This window comes from Phycodurus eques, chromosome 6 (genome assembly GCF_024500275.1).
Source record: "Phycodurus eques isolate BA_2022a chromosome 6, UOR_Pequ_1.1, whole genome shotgun sequence".
Lineage (NCBI taxonomy): Eukaryota > Metazoa > Chordata > Actinopteri > Syngnathiformes > Syngnathidae > Phycodurus > Phycodurus eques.
In genome coordinates, this window is record NC_084530.1 from 16,175,340 (window position 1) to 16,198,574 (window position 23,235).

The following is a 23,235-nucleotide window of genomic DNA, read 5'->3' on the forward strand; positions in this document are numbered from 1 at the left end:
GTAACATTATTAATAGTTAAACGAGTGTAAAAAGTAAAGAAGTGCACTGAAATAGTAAAGTCTTGAATTTTAAAACAAAACTCGACTTCAACTACAGTATGACAACAAAACTGAGTCACGTAGTAGATGTCTCACACATCCGTCTCACTATCAAACCGCATAACATTTTGAATGGCCTTGTACTTAGGTTTTGCACATTTTGAATCAGGATGTGTTTTGCAAACAGAGCTTTTGCGCAACTTTTAAGAGAATTCTGAATTATTGAATTTTGACTTTTGGTTCCACTGTACGTTACTTGACATTCCGTAACCAGCTACAATTTTCAACTCATCTAGAAAGTCTTGCGTGTTTTGTTTGAGTAAGAACACCACTGAATTTGAATTATATCCATTCCCAGAATTGTTTACACAATGTGCATTCATCTTGTTCAATATTAAGAACTCATCCCTCCATTCTTAAATTGAACGACAGTACTTCTTTTTGCCATATTGTCTAATATCTAAGATATTATTTGATTCACATCCACGCCAAAAGTCACTTATTTCCTTGACAACTGAATCCTGCAAAGCTTTTTAAACATCAACATTGAAAAACAGAGGCTAACTGTGATACTTAAATCATCTGTTTTTGTCTCACCATAGGCAACACCGTGGTCATTGCCTGCCATTGTGTTAAAAAAAAACCAAAAAAAAACACTCGCTTGATCCTGGAATGTCCCTGACATGCTCGTAGTAAACAATTATCACTATACTTCCTCTACCTCCTTTTTTTGTTTCCACCCCCTGCTTTTGTACTCAATAATCTCTTGTCCTTAATCAACTACAGAATATACAGAACTCATTACATCACCTCCAAATTCAAAGAACGTCACTGTCACCCTGTTGAGTAAAGAATTAACATCAGTCTTGTACAAAGCCTTATCACTACATACCTAACCAGTAATAATGCATACTTCATGTATTATTACTAGTAGCGTTATCATAAAGTTTTCAAAGTATTACATCATGGAGATGAATAACCATAACATATCACAAAGGGTGATATCATAGAGCGAATAAAAATGGCCTCAACATGGAAATTTTCATGTGGAAACAATTTCAAATGGATGTGGACAGTTTTTGTTTTCATTTGTTGTGCCACAAGTTACATTTCACACAACACTCAATATGTTTACATGGTGTAAGAGAAATATTAAATAAACAAAATAAAGACGTGAGAGTGACTGGACTTGTACCATTTGAACGACAAAAGTTATATATATTTTTTTTTTAGCTGGAGCTGGGTCTTCATTCAAGGTGTACACAGTGTTGGGGAGTAACTAAATTTCAAAAGATTACATATTTTTACTACAGAATTTATGTCATTGTAATCCATTACTCTGGGAATGTGTAATTACATTACAGTTGCTTTTGGAAATTTCTATGATTACAATTTCAGTTTGGAAAATGAAACCACGCTGCAATGGAAACTCTGCGACTGTCGACTCCATATACAATTTTCTGTATGTTTTTTTTTTTTTTTTTTTTTTAATTGAATCACAAACACATGGGGTGATTGTCATGGAAGAAGCATATACTGTAGTAATAAAATAATTAAATAGAATGTAAAGAATACATTTGAACAATGAGATCACTCTGATGCTGCAGAAGCTCTCTGCAGACCATGGCTTGTGCTGTAAGACGTGACTACGAAAATGTCAGGAAAAGCTTACTAAAACATCTGAAATGTATTTGGGGTTGATCACAGTTAATGTATATGGTGGCAGGTGTTTGCTGACTCCCATTTAACATGAGTTTGAATGCGATTGCTTGCACCCTAACAGAGACACATTTCCAGAGGGTGTGCACACTTGTGAGACCACATTATCTCATTTATTTTACTTCTGCTCAAAAATAAATTTTTCAGTTGAGTTGTAAAGGTGATAGGTCACATTAATAGGGGGAAAAGTTTTAAAATCGTTTCTTGTCACATTTCTTTACATGACAAAAACCTAGCATTTAGACAGGGGTGTGTAGACTTTATATATCCACTGTAGCTGTGTTGACTGTGTTAACAGAAATAAATACATACTACAGTTTTTTTTCTTAATTGTATGAATCATTTTGGCAAGGGGTGTCCTTTTTTTTGGGCTCGAGTATCTGCCCACAAAAATGTCTGCGCACGTGCTTGGGCATCAGAACATCAGTGACGCTCTCCCTTCTTCTTTTGTATTTGGTAACAGGTAGGTTTACAATTATTGTCAATCACTGATCTTTTTTGGTTACTACTTACAGTAAATGAAGCCCAGTGCAGAACAACAGGTGCTAAATGCTGTTGTGTCAAAATAATGTTTTGGTGCTTTTTGCTAATAAATTCTACTCTATATGCTCTCTGGTTACACATTTTGATCAGGGTCAACAGTAGTCAATGCTTTCTAACATTTGTATTGTTAACAGTAGTTTTCTGCAGCTTGTTTTTACAATGTTATCAGAGAGTTTTACATTAACCAGAACTCAAGACTCTCGAGCGTCATTGTATAATAAGCTTAAGTGATCCTTAACAGCCGTTTGACTCCAAATACTTTCTGTTGCAGTCCATTTCACTCATTTCTTCCCGAGAGAAATTTTTAATGGCAGTTTTTTGATGCATTAAAAACTTTACAAACTACTCAGATTGACACTGGAGCACAATATCCACAAAGTGTGGTCTTTTAAAGAAAATGTAATGTTCTGTCATTTATGTCCCTGCCCTTCAATTCGAATAATCGCTCTCTTTAAACATAATGCCATTGCTGCTCTCACATTACAAATTATGCCTGCACAAATTACATATGATTCTGTCACACATTCACCGCTGAATTTATTCTATAAATGTATGTACACATTAATTGGCGCTTATAAGAATATTTTCCCCATGTATTAAATGATGCCAAATGTATCATGCTTCAGTGAGTACACTTAGTGGGGGTACTGCACAGAATTAGTCAAAAGTATCAAAGAAAATGTGTTGGTTGGACTCCCTGACATCTCCTTGCTTACTTGCTCAGTAAGTCAAGGTCATCTAATTGTTGGATACTAATCTAATGTTATGCAGGCACATGCACAGACATTTTCAGGCACAATGTGCTAAAGCCAAACAAAAGAGCACCCATTGCCAAAATTATTCATACAATTAAAGGTCACATATCTGGGCTAGCGGCACGGTGGACGACTGGTTAGAGCGTCAGCCTCACAGTTCTGAGGACCCGGTTTCAATCCCCGGCGCCGCCTGTGTGGAGTTTGCATGTTCTCCCCGTGCCTGCGTGGGTTTTCTCCGGGCACTCCGGTTTCCTCCCACATCCCAAAAACATGCATGAATTGGAGACTCTAAATTGCCCGTAAGCATGACTGTGAGTGCGAATGGCTGTTTGTTCGTATGTGCCCTGCGATTGGCTGGCAACCAGTTCAGGGTGTACCCCGCCTCCTGCCCGATGACAGCTGGGATAGGCTCCAGCACGTCCGCGACCCTAGTGAGGAGAAGCGGCTCAGAAAATGGATGGATGGATATCCGGGCTATTTAGACCTCCATAGACTAATATGGACTTTGTATAAAATTTCAATTTCCTTTCAAAAAGCACCTTGGTTTTGTCATACAAATGTCTAGAAAAGGTCTCTGACAGCTACTACTGTTTTGTATTCATTTTGTCCATATTTGGCTAAGACCCCCCCCCCCCCCACACCCCCCCCTTTACTCTCATTGGTTGCCTCCGTGTAGAAGACCACCTTGTGAGACCACACGTCTTTTTATCTTGACAGCGCTAGGTTGGAGCTGGGAGGTAGGCGGAGCTCTTCGCGAGTGACGTAGATAAACTTGAGAAATTGCAATGACCTGATTTCAGGCCTCAGCAGAAAAATGTCTGAAACTCAGAAATGCTTGGATGATTTTAATTCATTTTTCACGTTTACTGAGAGACCATAGAAACAATATAATATCCCGAATAATATATAAAAAAAAAAAAAAAATGGTTTGGTAAAATATGGCACCTTTAAAGTGGCATGAGCAGAAAGCTGTGTTTTGTTTCTAAATGTTTCTAATTTCTAATTTCCTTGTGTCAACCGTCGAGACCTTCAAGTTCCTGGGAATTACAATCTCTCAGGACCTGAAGTGGGCGACCAACATCGACTCCGTCCTCAAAAAGGCCCAGCAGAGGATGTACTTCCTGCGGCTTCTGAGAAAGCACGGCCTGCCACCGGAGCTGCTGAGACAGTTCTACACAGCGGTCATCGAATCGGTCCTGTGTTCTTCCATCACAGTCTGGTTTGGTGCTGCTACAAAAAAGGACAAACTCCGACTGCAACGGACAATCAAAACTGCTGAAAGGATTGTCGCTACCCCCCTACCCACCATTGAGGACTTGCACGCTGCCAGAACTAAGACAAGGGCGTGCAAAATCCTCTCGGACCGACTGCACCCCGGTCACCGGCTCTTCCGGCTCCTTCCCTCAGGTAGGCGCTACCGATCAACGCAAACTAGAACTAGTAGACATTCCAACAGCTTCTTCCCTCTTGCGATCAACTTCTTAAACACCTAACCTATAATTCCATTACAACAAACTGGCAATTTTTTGACTTGAGTTCGTTGTCACATTTCTGTGGGGCCAATTATGTATTACTCGTGCACTCACTGTAGTTGTCTCGCCATGCTGCACTATTTGCATATACTGGCCACTCATGCCAGAGTAGCATCTGCTCCATTTGCACACTGATTGAGGAGTCTCTGTAACATTTGCACAACCATCATTGTCCCAGATGATCGCACTACTCGTCACTTTAAACCGCATACACTCCTTGAAGTCTCAGCGCCCTTTGCACAATGGTCATTGCACCGGACTACTGCAATATTAGTCATTCGAACTGCTCTAAGTGCTAGAGGACTCTGCATCATTTTGCACAATTGTTTTTTGTCAATGTCTTTATGTCTCCAAAGTGTTCTGTAAATTGACTGTCTGTTGTACTAGAGCGGCTCCAACTACCGGAGACAAATTCCTTGTGTGTTTTGGACATACTTGGCAAATAAAGATGATTCTGATTCTGATTCTGAACAAGGAGACACAGGAGTCAAAAAAGGCAACGCAGACGAGAGTGATTTACGTGAGGTAAATCCATTCATTCAACACGCCCACAGCGTCTCAGAGCCGAGAGGTGGCCGTTATTATACAAGTTTTGAAGCCTGATATTCTCATTTGTCGAAACTCATCACGGTCAAACTCATGTTAAATGGAAGTCTACACTCAACTGCCACCATTTAAAATGCCTCTGATTAACCCCAAATAAATCTCACTTGCTCAAGGAGGCCTTTTCTCCCCTTTTTCTAGTGACATCTTGCAACACAACCCACGGGCCGCTGAGAATGTCCGCAGCATAAGAAGCGTGTCATTGTTCAGAAGAAGGGAACCAAAAAATCCAAAAGCATCAATAATCCGGTGGCATTGCTGACAAAGAAGGTAATTATGTTTTTTTTTTAAAAAACATTAATGAAAGAAGAAAAATGGGGAGCAGCAAAAATGGCACTTTTTTTTCATCCAGGGCAAAAGGGCATGTGCTTGAGCACCACTATGTGTTCATGTGCCTGATGTTATTATGCCTATGTTCGTATTTCATTCTGTTTCGGTTTTCACAATGGGCATAAGTTTGGAACTATTGAAGCCTATCGAAGCAAAAAGCAAATCACCTTGATAGTTCCATATCGTGTCAGAATTTTAACTGTGAATACTAAAGTCCTGATGCGTCTGCGTACGATGGGTCCTGAACGCACCATCCACGTGCATCAGAGACAGTGAATTTGTAACCGCGCCGGGTGAGCAGGAGGGAGGAGGGAGGGAATATTGCGTCCGCGCTCCAGGTTCACTTGGGGTTTGATTTATAAACGCATGTCCACCCTCTTCTCCTGACTCATCCAATGACTACAGCAAGTGCAACTAATCCACATCCAAAACCAGTCACTGAAACTGCACGAAGGACGCTTCAAAGTAACCTTGATGAGAGCTCCCACTCTTGATCATCATGGACGTCAACGTGAAGACATTGACAAATTCCGAGGTGGTAAAGGCAGATTCAGAGGCAAAGGAAACGGCTTCTTGGGACTCGTGTTTGGGACGCATTCGCGACAGCATCCCGCTCAACTACCGCACTGAACTCATTCAAGTTCTCAAGCTCGCGGGACCGGTGGTAAGATGGCCGGATGTCGTGAACGCAGCACCAGCTTTCCTTGTATTGGCGCCTTTATCAGTAGGCTGCTGTGCAATTAAGGTTAATTGCATAATATACAATAATAATCTGTCCACAAGGTATCTTTTAAAATATGTTAATCACATGTGTTCTATATACTCCGTTGTTGTGAAAGTTGTTCACACATTGCATTTGTGTGTGGTTCTCTTAAGTCAACCTCTAAAAATGGCTATTCAAGAAAAGGCACAAAACGTATCGTAGTTTATTGAAACAAAATCGGATCAACAGACTCATCAAGTTTCTTTCATTCTTTCCATTTTCAATGGGTAATAAAAAAAAAAAAAAAAAAAAAAACATGAAATTGATACATTACTATGTAATTAGCTTTTAACAGGTCATAGGACTGAGATGATTTTAATTTGAAGTGACTCGGAAGTTTGGCTGCAAGCATGAATAAATGTATGTTAATGTTAGCTGCCATAATGAGTCCATGGCACGACCACAAGCCATCATTCGAACTATCCGCCATTTTGTTGTTGTTGTGTCAGAAAAGTTCCAGAAATGGTGTTGCAAGATCTTTTTAAATCCCAACTACACGTTTTCCCCTTCAGAGCAATCAATCCCCGTGGAGTCTAATGCAATTTCCTAGCCTTCTCTGCCACACCTTCATGCACTCCTGAAAGGACTCTTCCGGAATCTTGACGTCATCCACGTCTTCCAAAGCGGTCCCCTTGATGACCCCTTTGAATTTAAGAAAGAGGGAGAAAATCACACAGCGTCAGATCGGGTGAGTAGGGAGTTAGCTCCAACACGTCGATGTTGTTCTCAGCCAGGAACGGTCGGATGCTCGGGGGCGTTGCGAGCAGGCACGTTGTCACGGTCGAGCAGCGACGAGTTGTCGTGCCGCAAGTCTCAGCTCTTCTCATGCACTGAATGATGCAAAAACAACAGGATCTTTTTCCAGATGTGATTGATGGTTGATCGTCTGGCCCACATTAAAGGGAAAACCCCGTAGTCTGTAGTGTGGGTTTGAAATACTGTATATCTTAACAGTATTAGTAGTAGTCGTGGAACTTTTCTGACAAACCTCGTAAGTCAATGCAAACATGTTTGAAACGTCATTGTGATCTTTTCATATCTTACATCTGTCATCAGATATGTTTTTGCTGCAGTGAGAGCCAGTTTGGTAATGTTTTCCTTCTGCCCAGTCAATCTGCACCATACTGTGCAAGAGTATGAGTGCCCCAACTTGTGAGTTTTTTTTTTAGCTACAAGCCATCGCTTGGTGCTGCCAGCCAAAATTACAGGCACAAGAGAGCTTCAGGTATGACACTGCTCAAGAAAAGTGGGAAAAAATGTTAACATTTAAAGTACTGTAAAGCCCTTGTAAGGAGAGCCACAGTTCCGAATGGCTCTTCGCACGTTATCGTCCGCGTTGCCAGAAAGATGGCTAGGTCTTTTCTGGGTTTGAAAAATGGCTGTGTTGAATGGCTACACACCGTGTTTAGAAGACTAGCCCAAACTAACTATCACAGTCAGACACACATTGTCTTCAGCCTTAAAAAAGATAGAGCTCCCTTCCAAAAGAAAGACATACAGCACCATTGAACGTGGCCGTGCTTCAACGCGCACATCATCATTCAAATTCAAGTGCTTTTGAAGCTACCACAGATTTCATGGCGCACTATCCGCAATGGCTGTGATGTCACGCCGTTATGTGCAGGAAGCCCCTTTCATGATTGAATGGGGCAAATCATAAAATACACAAAGTGAAAAAAACGCAACTCCAGCTCCTGACATTACTTACAAGGCCATACCCTTTCAAGGCACACACCCAACACATGAATACTCCAGTAGACGCTGTAATTACACTTTATAAAACCAGTTTATTTCTTAAAATGCTCTTTTCTTATGTTTTAAGAAATGCAGTGCTATTTTTCTGTCCTACAAACACTCAACATAAAATTGTGTTTGTTTTTGTTTTTTTTACGGCTAGAATAGGTTAATGGCATTCCATGGGTAAAACTGATTTCATGTACTGTACAGGTCAGGGAACAAACGGTTCCACTGTATTGACTTTTCTGGGGCCACATTCCCAAACTAGACAGAGACAGTAGTACCAACGGTTCGCTGCACACGGCAGTTAAGCGAAGACCAAAAATAACGGTGTTGAATTGATGTGTCTCAAAGAGTGGTAAAAACATTTCTTTTGTGTCGTAATGCATGAAGCCGATTACAACAATGATTCAAACTTGTTTGTCCTCGATGTAGTACGTCCGATGGAGTGTTCATTTGGTGGCCGTGGTCCCGGCTGATTGTGACAGCTAACAAGCAGCTAACAATTAAACCAACATATTTTTTTTCATTTGTAATAGTGCAAAGTTCCAGGTCACGTAAACCTGACTGATTAAATATTAAAATCGACTCCAGTCCTTCTTCCATTTGTATTTTTGATCAGAGCCTAAATTATAAAAATCTGGCATTCTCCCCCCCCCCCCTTTTTTGTGTTAGATTAGAAAACAAATAGTCATCTTTTTAAATGTTTTTGTTTTTTCATTTCTCAACTGAAAATGGTAAGAGCAAATGATACATGCTTTGATTTCTTTCTCGAAGAGTAGCCATTCTTTTGGAGTTGTTAACAGAACTTATTTCATCAACAGGGTACCTCAAATACACAAATGCAATGTGTAAAAACGTACCAACTGAGTAAATAGCACAAGTCTGATAAACATATCTCATCAATTTCTTTTGTGATTTATTATTATTTTCAATTATTATTGTATAGAGACTTTGAAGACACCCTGTAATTCTGCCACACTAGGTGAAACTGATGGGCTGTCAATTAAATAATGTCAGAAAAGCGGATTACAAGTGTATACACTGTCATTGTTAAATATACAATAATATTAATAATCACATATATTTTTAGTAAAGTACAAAAAAAGCTTGTAATGCACTTGAGTTGAAGGCATTAACTCCCAAACTCATTTTACGAACTTTAGACTTAACGAGGTCATTGATTAACGTTTTCAAAAAAGATACTAACCCTGGAGATCTGCTAGACAAAAATACAGCATTCTTTGTTTCCCAGTGACACCGTCTGAGGAGAATCGATGCCCACACAGTCCCACCATTTAAGATCAACCTTTCCCCAAGCAAATATCAGTACATTATAAAATATAGATATTTTTTACAGAGGTCATGAGCAGAGTCTGAACATCGCAGTTGGTACCATTTTGCTTTTGGTCCCACAATTTACATAATTACTGAATATTTGTGTCACTTTTCACCACCTATAGCTAATGATCTAATGTGTGTTTTAGGATAACATTATGCCTTTGAATAAAAAGTAAAACAAGTAAGGGTCTTGTTTTTGTTTTTCTACTCCAGGTCATTTCCCAGATGATGATCTTCATGATCAGTATCGTCAGCACGGTGTTCTGTGGGCATCTGGGTAAAACAGAACTTGCAGCTGTATCATTATCAATTGCCGTAAGTATATTTGCTTAATTGTCTATGATCAATACAGGTTGTGTCTGAAAATATGTCGACATTTTAACTCACGCTCACGGGTGGAAAAACTGCATTCACAGGCTGTCAAGGGCAAAAGCAACATTTGGTGCTCTACAATTTAAAAGTATGGCAACTTATTGCCTGACCAAATGAATTTCCAGAAAAGCCACAAAAAGAACAATAGCAAATTGTAAACAGTGAATCATGCAAACTGGATGTGGATGTTATCATGAACGTCTCTCTTGAATATGAAGTTAAATATATATATATATAAAAAATATTCACATTATTTGACCCCACCATGCTGGAAGACTAGCATGTAGACTTCTATTTACAAGTGTAATTCGGTGACTTGGTGATGAAGTGCTGCCTTCATGAGTGAAAATACAAATTATGTTTTTCCTTGCTCTATCTGGGGGCTCGCTTTCTTCAGATTCTGGGTTGCTTGAGAACAGGTTTCCGCTTGCCTCGTCGCAATGGTGTAGCTCAGCCCCGGTCGTCATGGCAATGAAAGCTGTAAGGCATTTATGTCACACTCAGGCCTAGGGGCCAAATTTGGCCAACGATGTAATTATATTTGGCCCGCAAGACCATATCAAATGTGTATTAGAGCTGGCCCGCCAGTATATAGCACATGCGCCACTAATATTACAAATCCCAGAATCCTTTGCTAGTCTTTTGGCCCATCAGTCTAGACCGGCGAGCGCCCCTTCCCTTTCTGTTGCAGTTGTTAGCAACTATGCTACCAGTCTCCTCGAGCAAATTTACACTTCCCCTTCCCAAAAATCGACAAACGAAAGATGGAAAACAGTTAACTTCCAAGACAGGTGGGAGGCACATTGTCTGTTCACTAAAGTAAAAGACAGACCTGTTTGTCATGTGCGGAGCAAGGTGGCTTTTAACAAAGAATATAACATAATTGAATAGTTTGTTTTAATGCCCTTTTTAAATTCTTAGGGAGGCACTGTTAATAGTTGTTTTGTTGTTGGCCTTTGAAAAAGATTTCCATCAAAAAGAAAGGTAGTTGGAGATAGATAAATAGAAGATGGAGAAACAGAATAATTAATGTTATCTATTTAAATACAAAACAACAAACAAATACCACGGATGTCTTTTATCGCAAATTTGATTTCTCGTGTTTATACTATTAAAATTAGTTTATTCCAGATTCAGTGTTTAAGCAAAATTTAAGTTTGTTGCCATATGATAAACTTTAACGCTACATTTCTGCAGAGAAGGGAAACAAGCACATCGCGGTGATTTTTCATTAAATATTGAGTTTGGCCCGCGACGTTGTCCCAATTTTTTATTTTGGAGAACCGTGAATTTGAGTTTGACACCCCTGCTGTAAGGTATGGGGCGCGGACCGTCTCAAAACAGCCCAATTTCAGCGCCGCAAAAATAACAGGAAATAAAATATAATCCTTTGTCCTTAGGGTCCTTTGGGTATTTTGATGAGACTATGTCACAGACATGAAATGCTCTAAAAAGCATGAGAAAAATGAAGAGGTTTTAACCTGGACTTACAAACATTCACATTTGGGGCTGACGTCACTTCTGTTGGCAACGTATTCCATTTGTGTGCAGCATAATAGCTAAATGCTGCTTCACCATGTTTGCTTTGCTTTCGATGTCAGAGCCCTACTGGGTTTATATTCCATGAGCATTTTTTTCATGTATTCAGGACCTAAACCATTTAGTGATTTATAGACCAGTAGCAGAACTTTAAAACTTTTAAATCTATTCTGAAGCTGACTGGGAGCCAGTGTAAAGACTTTAGAATATGAGTAATATGCTCTGACCTCTTTGTTCTGGTCAGAACCCAAGCTGCACCATTCTGAATGAGCTGCAGCTGTTTAACACTCTTTTGGGGAGTCCAGTCAGAAGACCATTACAATAGTCAAGTCTACTTGAGATAAAAGCATGGATGAGCTTCTCCTGGTCTGCTTGACACATGCAAACATTCACTCTGGACATGTTCTTCAGATGGCAGAAGGGAGTTTTAGGAATTGATTTGCTATGACTGTTGAAAGTCAGGTCGGAATCTATCAGTACAGCAAGGTTTCGGACTTCGTCTTTGGTTTTTAAAGACAGTGACTCCAGGTATTTACGAACAGCAATCCTCTTTTCTTCACTGGCAAAAACAATGATCTCAGTTTTGTTGTGGTTTAATTGAAGAAAGTTTTGGCTCATCCAATTATTTGTCTGTTTTAAACAGTGACACAATACCTCAATTTAACTGTAGTCATCTGGAGGCACTGCTAGATATAACTGTGTGTCATCTGCATAACTATGATGGTCAACATTAAAGTTCCGAAAAATTTGACTCAAGGGTAGCATATACAGGCTGAACAGGAGGGGTCCAAGAACTGACCCTTGAGGGACCCCATAGGTCATTGCCATTTGATGAGATTGAAGACTTCCAATGGTTACAAAATAACTCCTTTCCTCCAGGTAGGACCTGAACCATTTAAGGACTGTTCCATTTAGTCCTACCCACGTTTCCAACCTGTTCAGCAGTACATTATGATCTACCGTATCAAAAGCCACACTGAGCTCTAACAAGACCAGAATTGACACCTTTCCTGAATCAATATTCAACCTTATATCATTTAGCACTTAAGAGCAGATTCCATACTGTGATGAGTTCGGAAACCTGATTGAAATTGTCAAAAAAAAAGAAAAGAAAATAACCTTCTCAACAATCTTGGCTATGAAGGGGAGATTTGAGATGGGTCTATAGCTTGCCAACATGGAAGGGTCCAGCGTTCTATTTTTTAGAAGAGGCTTAATGGCAGCTACTTTAAGAGTTTTAGCAAACTCGCCTGACTGAAGTGAGCAATTGATTATTTGCTGCAAATCAGCTAGCACAGACTTTGCAATAGCTTTGAAAAAGTCAGATGGTATTGAGTCAAGACAGCTCGTTTATGGTTTCAGCTGCTGAACCGTTTTCGCGACAGTGTTTTGGTCAACTGTATCAAATTCTGACATGGTAATAGAGTTTTTCCTGGGTGGCTTCAGATGTAGTATCATTTTATCATTTTGGTGATTTGTGCTGATATTTAACCTGATTGACTGTATTGTTTCACTAAAATAACAAGCAAACTCATTGCATTTATCAGCTGTTAGTTATGGAGCTATCTGATTCGGGGGGTTGTGAGCTTGTCAACCACAGCAAACATTGTTGAAATTTCCTACTGATGATTTCAGAAAAGTGTTGCTGTCTAGCCCTGACTAACTCTTGGTTAAAATTACAAAGACTGTCTGTAGAGGTCATAGTCAATTTGGAGTTTAGTTTTTCTCCACTTACGTTCTGCTTTCCTACACTTTGATTTAGAGGTATTTACCATCATTGTGCTCCTCCACGGTGTTCTAGGTTGGCTCAAAGACAAATTGCAATTTTCTTGAAGGAAGACGAGCAGACAGGCGATGCCATTATGATTATGAGGAGTGGACTGGAAATTAAATGGGCAAATCCATTACGATATTTGCACTTTCATCCAGATCTTCAACAAAATGTAATGGCTTTTTGGTCCATAAGTAATACCTCTGTTGTTGTTGTTGTTGTTTTTTGCCACCAACTTCGATCCTACCATTTAATATTTAGCTATGACAATAAGACAACATGTCAGCAAAGTACTGAATCTACGTGTTTCATTGACAATGTCTCTTGAATTACAGGTGGTTAATGTGACTGGTCTTTCCATTGGGACTGGATTGTCATTAACTTGTGATACCCTCATTTCTCAGGTAGTGTCCTCAACGAAGGCTGTACTTTTAGTTTATTTATATTATTGAAACAGAACTACTTTGACTGGGCTCTCAGATTATCTGGGGTCCATTTACAAACAGTGCAACAATGAACTTTTGTATCAAGTTAGTTTACCTTTCATCTACAGTATCAAACTTGTAATTATTGGTGTGCTTTTGGTGTTTCCTAACACTGCTTATTTGATTCTGCCTTTGTGTAGACCTTTGGGAGCGGAAACCTGAAGCGTGTGGGGGTGATCCTCCAGAGGGGGGTTCTGATTCTACTGCTGGCTTGTTTCCCCTGCTGGGCTGTTCTCATCAACACTGAACCGCTTCTACTCGTTGCCAAACAGAGCCCAGAGGTGGCCAGGTAAGTCATTATTCAACCTTCAGCATCTTGGTCATGATATTTTTGGAGAGGCTATTGCTCTCATATAATATTTCCACAACTCTTTTTTAACAAAATATAATCTTGGATTTCCTTTTATTGGGTTTGCAAGATCATTTGGATGCCAGGATGCCCTTTTTCAAGCTATTCTGTTTGGTATGAAATGCCTGGCAGATGAGACAGCTTGCTTTCTAACTTATATTTGATTTGTAAATAAGCATTGCTCTGATTGGATCATTGTTCTCTTTAATTTGAATATAGAGAAGAGCTTTACTCTAATTGCTTGTTGGCGATATCTCGGCATCTTGTCACTGCCAAGCGTTTATAGCGACGTAGCGTTTTGCTCCTCGGCTCTTACTATCATTGTAAAGCAGAATTCACCAAGCGTTAGATTGTTCCAGGGCTCTGCACTAACTTTCGCGCTAGTAGCACTGGTGCAACCAACTTTTTCTGTTGATTGCACCAGCACGTGATTTGGTCGCACCATTTTTTGAGGAGGTACAGCAAGAGCATGGCATACCATAAGTTTCGATTGACAATGACTTGAGATATGATATTTGCAAAATATGCTACAGTGAACAAAAACTTTGTCCGCAGCAGTAGCATAAAAAAACAGGTAAATTAAATTTAAAAAACAAAACAAAAAAACAAATGCTTTACTTTAATTTGATCATTTGTTCGACTCAGAGGGGCCAGCTTTAATAGTGAGGACTCCTAACCCTCTTTCCCTGGGAAAATCGCTTATTTTGAGCATTACCACAACCATATGATTAACTTACATTTATAAATGATTGCTTAAGTGTACCACCACCATATAAAAGTATCATTTACGATTATTGACACTATTTTCAAAATTATTCACTAGCAAAACAAACCAATTTACCTATTTAAAAATCACAGTCCCAAACAGGACTTTTAACTTAGCTCATACAGTATCTTCACATGTCTATGTCATGTTTACAAAGAGAGAGAGAGAGAGAGGTAGCTAGCTAGCTAGATAGCTAGATAGATAGATTTGTTCGCACAATTTGACATGGCTATTTGTGTGTTACATAGTCTGTCGCAACTTTATGTGAAGATCGCCATGCCTTCTCTGCCGGTGAGTTCACATTTGTCTTTGTATGCATGAGTTACTTGAATTAAAAATAAATATATTTTTGTGTGTGCTTCTGCCGTGTAAGATTATCATTTCCCCCTTCAGGCAGCATTCATGTACCAACTGCAAGGGAGATATCTTCAAAATCAGGTCATCATCACTGATATGAAAGTTATTCACGCACATATAAATAACAAGTTAATTAATACCAGCATATGTTTTCTGTTGTTTATTTTTTTGCAGGGAATTATTTGGCCACAGGTCATAACTGGTGTAATTGGAAACATCTTAAATGCATTAATCAATTACATCTTCCTCCATCTTCTGCATTTGGGAGTTGCGTAAGTTTTCCTGAATCATTTTAATATAATTTTTCATTTTATTTTAGAAAACAAAGATAGCCCGAATGTGTTTTGCCAGTACAGTGAAGATATTTTAAAACTCTAGGCCAATAAAGTAGTTTCTTGATTAAGACCACTTGTTAGAAAGGGAATAGTTAATCTGAAACAAATGTTCTATAGTGTTTTTTGCTGTGTTTAAAACATGCTGTGTTTGTCTATGTTCTAGTGGCTCTGCTGCAGCAAATTCAATCTCACAGTACGTGTTGGCTGTGGTCTTATTTGTTTATATTAACTTGAAGGGGTTGCACAAGGCCACATGGGGAGGTCAGTTGCCCTCTCACTCACCCTAAACTGGATGATGAATGAATGATTAGTGTTCCTTTAATATTCATTTTCCTCTCCAGTTGCACTATTTCATTCAAAGTTGCAGTACCGTTGTGGTGAAGGTCCAATGTGTAATCTTTTAACAAAATTGGTTACACTCTGTAGCTAAATAATGCAACAGATACGAGGTGATGACTATCGGTTTCATTATTTGTCTATCAAGAAGCACTACAAATTATGTAATATTTTGCTTACAGTTTACCAAAGATTGTTTACCGTATTAAACATATTCAGTGATTACTTTCTGGGCTTGTTTCATTTTAATGCATTTGAGTGCTCAACTTGATAGGTGAATGATAGTGCTTAAACATGATAACATATATTCTTGTGAAAGTCATGTGTTGATGTTTTTAATATATGGCTTGACTGACAGCTCTTTGATCTACAGGCTGGTCACTAGACTGTTTAAAAGAGTGGGGACCCTTTATCAAGCTGGCCATCCCGAGCATGCTCATGCTTTGTCTGGAGTGGTGGCTGTTTGAAGTGGGAGGATTCATTGCTGGTATAATTAGTGAAGCTGAGCTGGGAGCCCAGTCCATTGCATATCAGCTGACAGTTGTAGCTTACATGGTAACTGAAATCAAATGAATCTAAATCAGGGGTGGCCAACTTGATCAACATCATGAGCACGGGGAGCCACACAACATATGGATGCCTGTATGGTATAACAGTATAGCAATATACTGTTATCAATAACAGTATCTGGCAATGGCGGACACAATAGTACACCTGCCCAATCTACCTACAGTAAAATACACTTGGGTAACATCATCCATCGTGATGTGCGTTCTGTTAGTCATTTCAAGTACACTACAAGAGCAAGTGATTTTATTTTCTCGTCAGTGTGGGGTCTCTCACATTTAACAAAAAAAAAGGTTAATTTTTAAACTCATGACAGTGTAGATATTTAAGGCAAAGAAATCTGACATCGAGTAAGGCCACCTCGCCAGGAGTTGCCGCTACACTGCGGTTTGACACATCGGGAATCATCATGAGCGTCAGTAAAAAAGAAAGGTCTTTGTTCACAATTATCTGTCATTGTGTTACATGGAATTTTATGTATCAAAAGTACTAGTGGTATTGATAATGGGTACTCGGTATGAGTGAGTACTCAAGAGTGAATACTTGTACTGGTATCAGTCTAAACAAAAAAGTGGTATGCAACAGCCCTACTGTGAACCCATGTACATGTATGATCGCCTAATATTATTACATATAAACAACAAATGGACGGATAACTAGTTTTGAAATCAGAAGCCAGTAAAAAAAAAAAAAAAAAAAAATGTTCAACTATTATTCAATTTATTTGAAAAGCGGGATTGCTAACAAAGAATTGCTTGCAATATATCAATGTTATTAAAAGTGAAGACAATCCGCAATTTTGGTTCAAGATGGAGACATGAAGTCGACGCACGTGATTTGCTTTCCACGGGCCAAATAAAATGATGCGGCGGGCTGGATCGGGTCCCCGGGCCATGAGTTTTGTCCCTGTGGCATAGTAGAAAAATAAAAAAATAGAAGGAGCTAGGCTAACTGCTAGCTTATCTAGCAACGAGATTGCGGTGAATAACATGGGAAATGCATAGAAACACTCAACACAACCAGTTGCGCCTCTTTTTGTTTACGGCAACAGTGTGAGTTTCAGGTCGCTTCCTAATCCGCTATATGCGGAGCGTCCCGTGACTCAACACGGAACACAGGGTAGCTGACTTCCTGTGTATGATATGCTAACGATCATAACTAGCATTGATTACATGATTGTTTGAAGCTGAGCTTGCTACAATTTGGTTTTCTTTATGGCTGGTGTCTTCGGACAAAAGCTAAATGCACGTACAGGATATCATTTATTTATAGAATATATCTATCGTAGGTGTACATACTTCTGTGGTGATATTTAGTGTTTAAAAAAGACATTGTAGACATTTAAAGTTCCTGCTGGTGCTTTGAAACGGTCCCCTTCCCCATTCACCCAAGCGAGGAGAAAGTGCTTTTACCTGGTTTGCTGAATGCGGAAGGAGTTTGCGCACATATCGGATTGGCTATCATTCTATTTCATGTCATAATAACAATCGAGTCCTTGGCTTGGCCAACATTGGTGTTCATTCATAGAAGGATTTGCTTTTGAAAATATTGAACAGGTTTAACATTTATGATGTCGGCCCGCAAAGTTCAGTGAAGAAAACGAGCCTGTTTTTCAGAGTGAGTGTTTAACATGTTTACATTGGGCTCGCAACATCCCTTAATATCAGTGTGAAGTAAGCTGAAATGATGGTTTGAAACCTTAAAACGCAACACAGAAGTCTGGAGTAGGAAACAGGCTCGCTCTTAAAAATATACTATTGGATATACATTTGGATGATGAGCTACGAGCCACACAGGGGCAGCCAAAGAGTATGCGTCTCATTAACCTTGTGTTGGCCACACCCTGATATAAACAATTTTATTTCATGGAATTCTGAATGACTCATATATTTTTCTATACATTCTATTTTTGCAGTTCCCACTTGGAATTTCTGCTGCTGCTAGTGTTCGAGTAGGGAATGCTCTTGGTGCAGGAAACTTTGAGCAAGCTAAGATATCTAGCAAAGTTTCCATCATCTGTGCATGTAAGAGACCTTATGATTGCGCTTCATTGTGGTAAATACAAATAGGTAGCAGTAAATTTACATTTGTTAAATAACAAAGATAAGGTTAAAAAAAAACAGTAGACACTGCTAAATTTTAGATTGTACCACATGACATGTAGTAGGTGGGTAACTGAACTGGCAGGTAGCGGCAAGGATAAGAAAATACTGAGTGGGACAGTCAAATACCTTTTCAAAGTCCACAAAGCTCATATGGACTGGTTGGGCCAATGAGAGCATAAAGCGAGTGTAGTGTTGCACAACTGTGATGAAATTCCACATTACACCTCCTGGAATGAAGTTGAGGTTCAACTGATGGTTGACTCTGTTCTCCAGCACTCACATATAGAGTAACAAGAGTCTGAACACCTGCAGTTCTATACATTCCCAGGGGGAATACCATCACAGTTTGCCAATGCAGAGGTATTGTCCCTGATCCATGCTACAATCATGACAGTCCCACCACATCCAAAGCCTGAAAGGCATAGAAAATGGAAGTTCTTGGAAACATTCATGGCTCAAACACCTGTTGTGAATGTTGACATTCAGCTACTTGTTGGAGAACAGTAAGTTGTGCAAAAAGTACTGAAACATTGAACAGTTGGACATACAAAAGTTTAGAGAAGGTCAAATTAGGTTCACCTGTAAAGGTTATCGTGCATTTTAGGTTCAACCTGAAATTTGACCAGCAAGCCAAATATCCCTAACCTTTTGTGAGTGGTGTATATCGTCAGTTTAGAACAGCAGGCTTACCATCTCTTGGGGTGTCAAGGCAGTTTGCCAGAACCTTTGAGGCCAAAATTCGGGCAAGACTAACACCAACCATCTTGCTCTGATCAGCAGCCCTCAACATTAGAGGACTTGATTGTTTCAGTGCACAGTGCGATTACTCCTGGATATATTGCAATATCATGATTTTGTCCCACTAAAAATCAACCAGCCAAGGTAACGTTAATTATGATCCAGCTAGCTTGCTGACTAAACGGCTTCTATAAAAAGAGGAATAGGAAAGACGTTTGATCATTCTATCAGTGAGCACCTTCACAACACTAATACATTTAGGACATGTTTTCAGGTTGTGTTACCCTTGATCAGATTACTTTATTGTAACATTATGTGTTACTATTACTCATTCTGTCTCTTTCCCATTGCAGTCATAGTGGCCTGTTTTGTTGGAACAAGCATCACCCTTTCCAGGAATGTAATCGGCTACATTTTCACCACAGAAAAGTGAGTTATAATAATATTCGTTTTATATAAGCTCAGCTCCGGCCTTCAGTGTAGTCACATCAATATGGCTGAAATAATTCTTATTCTGTGCAACCACGTCAGTTGTTTTTCACATCACCCAATTGTTTGTCCATTGATCTCAACCACAATGTAAACAAGTGTGCAAGTGGAAACAAATGACAAAGATCTCAAACTCAGACTGTGGCTTGTGAAGAAATTTTGAAGGATCTTTTCTTTAGTCATAACTGTGAGCGACACTGGCGTTTGTTTACATGTCTGCACCTCACAGGGCTTCTTGCTCTTCTCTAACTTGAGTATCCATATTGTATCTATATTAGTTTAATAATTTTACCTGTCCTTCAGAGACATTTTGGGAAGGGCTGCTGATGTCTTGATTATTTTCGTCTTCATGCATCTTTCTGATGCTGTCGCGGTGAGAATGAGTTTTTTTATGACATTTTAGGAGAACTTTAAAATGTTCTTCTTTGTATAAAACTGCAACACTCACTACAGGGTGTCAGTGGAGGTGTCATCCGAGGGGTTGGAAGACCAAAGGTCGGTGCTCTGTGTAACCTGGTGGGACACTACTTCATTGGCTTTCCCATTGGTGTGTCCTTAACCTTTGCAGCACAAATGGGTATCGTTGGTAAGAAGCAACCGTTATAATGGACTGACGTATATGATCTGCAATCACAATTTGTCATATGAGATTCAGGAACGCTGCTGTTGTTTCTTGAACAGGACTTTGGACAGGACTTACCATCTGTGTGTTAATGCAGGCCATTTTCTTCCTGGTATATTTGTACAAACTTGATTGGAAAAAGGCTGCCGAAGAGGTGTGTAACTAATTTCCATGAAATCACACGTGTGATGTAATTCAAGCGATTTTGAGTTTAACATTTTTGAATATCTCTGATCAGGCTAAAATTAGAGCAGGGGTCCAGGTCACTTTTGAAGACATGATCAAGATGGAAGATTGCAAGTCAGGCAAGTCCAAGTTTATGAACTAGCGGTGGGAATTTCATAGCACGACATTATTCCAGCAACAACCATGTCACCATACAGCATTATGCAAAGTATTCTTGCACATTCAGTATACACAAAAATACTGTCTCCCAATATTTCTACAATATTAGTCCGCTCAAGCGGCACGGTGACCAACTGGTTAGCACATCTGCCTCCCAGTTCTGAGGACGGAGGTTCAAATCCGGCCTCGCCTGTGTGGAGTTTGTGTGTTCTCCCCATGCCTTCATGGGTTTTCTCCAGGTACACCGGTTTCCTCCCACATCCCAAAAACATGCATGGTAGGTTGATTGAAGATTCTAAATTGCCCGTAGGTGTGAATGTGAGTGCGAATGGTTGTTTGTTTATATGTGGCCTGCGATCGGCTGGCAACGGGTTCAGAGTGTACCCCGCCTCTCACCAAAAGATAGCTGGGATAGGCTCCAGCATGCACACGACCCTTGTGAGGACAAGCGGTACAGAAAATGGATACATGGATAGTCCAATCAAATGCTGTTTATGTTTAATTAATGATTTTTCAATAGTGAGTAAAAAAAGAAATCACATATTGTTGTTAGACAGAAAACACAGAGATTCTAAGATCACTTTAAAAACTCAAATTCAACATTAAGTTGCAAGTACACATACTTGGACGTTGAACAGCAATATCTGATCCTCGAGTGTCAATACTGTACCATATAGTGAGAGATTACAGTGTGATATATCGTAATATGAATATTTTGTCACAAACTGAAATAAATGTTTTTGTCAAGTTTTAGTATAACTCACATTTTATTGTTACATTTTTAGACTCAAAAACCAACCAGGCCCCGGTTCTTGCCACTACACCCAGGCTTGAGAGCGCTGCACAGGACCAAGACATTCCAGACCAGTATGAAACTGCGACCACCATCGTCGGAGATACTCTCACATTAACACAGCTGCTCTTACAGCGTGGCTTAGTTTTACTTTCCTTGGTTGTCATCTTTGTAGCTGGACTCTTTGCCAGTCACTTCCTTGTCAAACTGCTGCAATGAGTCTTGGGTTGGTTTGTAACTAACCGTCATCAAGTGAACACTGGAGTAGCCAACAGTGGTGAAAGAGCAAAGTTCCTCATTAGTTGCTCTAATATAAAGTAATCGCTTATGTCTTGAGTAAAATCATCACGATGAGACCCACTGTCATAAATGTACAAATAAGTATGTAGAAGCTATCACTATGTATTGTATCAGGTTCATTCAGTAATTACTTAATAATGTTAATTTTGGGCCTTTGAACTTGTTTTCATGTTTCATGATTGACATATTGAAGGACCAGTGATTGCATCAATAGTGACTGAAAAGCCATGCAGTGACAAGTATCGTCAGACCGTGTAGGAAGGTGGAGCTTATAAAAAAAAAAAAAACACTGTGAATCAAGGATACTGAGAAAGAAAAGACAATCAAGCTCTGTGTGGGGGAGGACGGCAGTATGCAGCAGCTAGAGAAGGCAATCCTCGCATCCTCAAATGAGATTCAGACACAAACGATCCATCGACTTGCAAATTCAATGGATGAGAAAGTTAAAAGATGATCTCGACGAGGGGATCCAGATCTGCTTCCTGTTGTCTCTTCACTGCCGCTGTCTCTAATCCGTACATCGTGGATGGCCTCACCACTGTCTTATAAACTTTGCCCTTCATCCTAGCAGAAACTCTTCTGTCACATAACACACCTGTCACCTTCCGCCACCCGTTCCAACCTGCTTGGACCCGTTTCTTCATTTCCTTACCACACTCACAATTGCTCTGGACTGTTGACCCCAAGTATTTAAAGTCCTCCACTCTGACTAGCTCTTCTCCTTGTAGCCTCACTCTTCCCCCACCACCCCTCTCAGTCATGCACATATATTCTGTCTTACTTCGACTAATCGTCATTCCTCTCATTTCCAGTGCATGCTCCACCTTTCTAACTGTTCCTCCACCTGCTCCCTGCTTTCAATGCAGATCACAATGTCATCTGCGAACATCATGGTCCATGGGGATTCCAGTCTAACCTCATCTGTCAGCCTATCCATCGTCACTGCAAACAGGAAGGGGCTCAGGGGTGATCCCTGATGCAGTCCCACCTCCACCTTAAACTCCTCTGTCACACCTACAGGACACCTCACCACTGTTCTGCTGTCCTCATACATGTCCTGTATTATTCTAACATACTTCTCTGCCACTCCAGACGTCCGCATGCAGTACCATAGTTCCTCTCTGCCATAGACTTTCTCTAGATCTACAAAGAGAGAATGTAGCTCCTTCTCACCTTCTCTGGACTTTTCCATCAACACCCTCAAGGCAAATAAACCATCTGTGGTACTCTTTCTCGGCTTGAAACCATACTATTGCTCGCAAATACTCACTTCTGTTTAGCCTCCACTACTCTTTCCAATAATAATAGCCTGTCTCACCTCTTCTCAAAAAGCCGCACAACCTGCGTGCTTCTACCTTCGCTCTTGCAGGTCACCCTATGTTTCTGCCTCTTCTGAAAGTGTTCACTACAGCCATTTCCATCCTTTTTGCAAAGTCTACCACCATCTGTCCCTCCAAGTTCCTTTCCTGGATGCCAAATTTACTCATCACTTATTCTTCACCTTTGTTTCCATCACCAACATGTCCATTATAATCTGCACCAATCACAACTCTCTGTCTGGGATGCTCAGAACTACTTTGTCTAGTTCCTTCCAGAATTTCTCT

At 39.9% G+C, this 23,235-nt stretch overlaps 1 protein-coding gene across 1 annotated transcript; it reads left to right on the forward strand.

Moving 5' to 3' along the window:
* The first annotated feature begins 6,020 nt into the window (after nt 1-6,020).
* Nucleotides 6,021-21,700, forward strand: LOC133403716 (multidrug and toxin extrusion protein 1-like). Its single transcript, XM_061678894.1, has 17 exons — nt 6,021-6,185; nt 6,835-6,972; nt 9,576-9,677; nt 13,380-13,448; nt 13,670-13,818; nt 14,893-14,935; nt 15,038-15,082; nt 15,176-15,273; nt 15,500-15,597; nt 16,046-16,227; nt 18,155-18,263; nt 19,436-19,511; nt 19,875-19,944; nt 20,025-20,157; nt 20,253-20,347; nt 20,432-20,498; nt 21,324-21,700. Exons 1-17 carry the CDS (start codon nt 6,021-6,023, stop codon nt 21,548-21,550), a joined length of 1,866 nt encoding a protein of 621 aa, XP_061534878.1. The 3' UTR covers nt 21,551-21,700.
* The last annotated feature ends 1,535 nt before the right edge of the window (nt 21,701-23,235 follow it).

Bases quoted from the DNA above. Each gene is read 5' to 3' on its own strand.
- LOC133403716 (XM_061678894.1), top strand. From the start codon at position 6,021: ATGGACGTCAACGTGAAGACATTGACAAATTCCGAGGTGGTAAAGGCA. The intron at 13,449-13,669 runs GTAGTGTCCTCA...GCCTTTGTGTAG, and splicing joins GTGATACCCTCATTTCTCAG to ACCTTTGGGAGCGGAAACCT. The intron at 19,512-19,874 runs GTGAGTTATAAT...CCTGTCCTTCAG, and splicing joins TACATTTTCACCACAGAAAA to AGACATTTTGGGAAGGGCTG.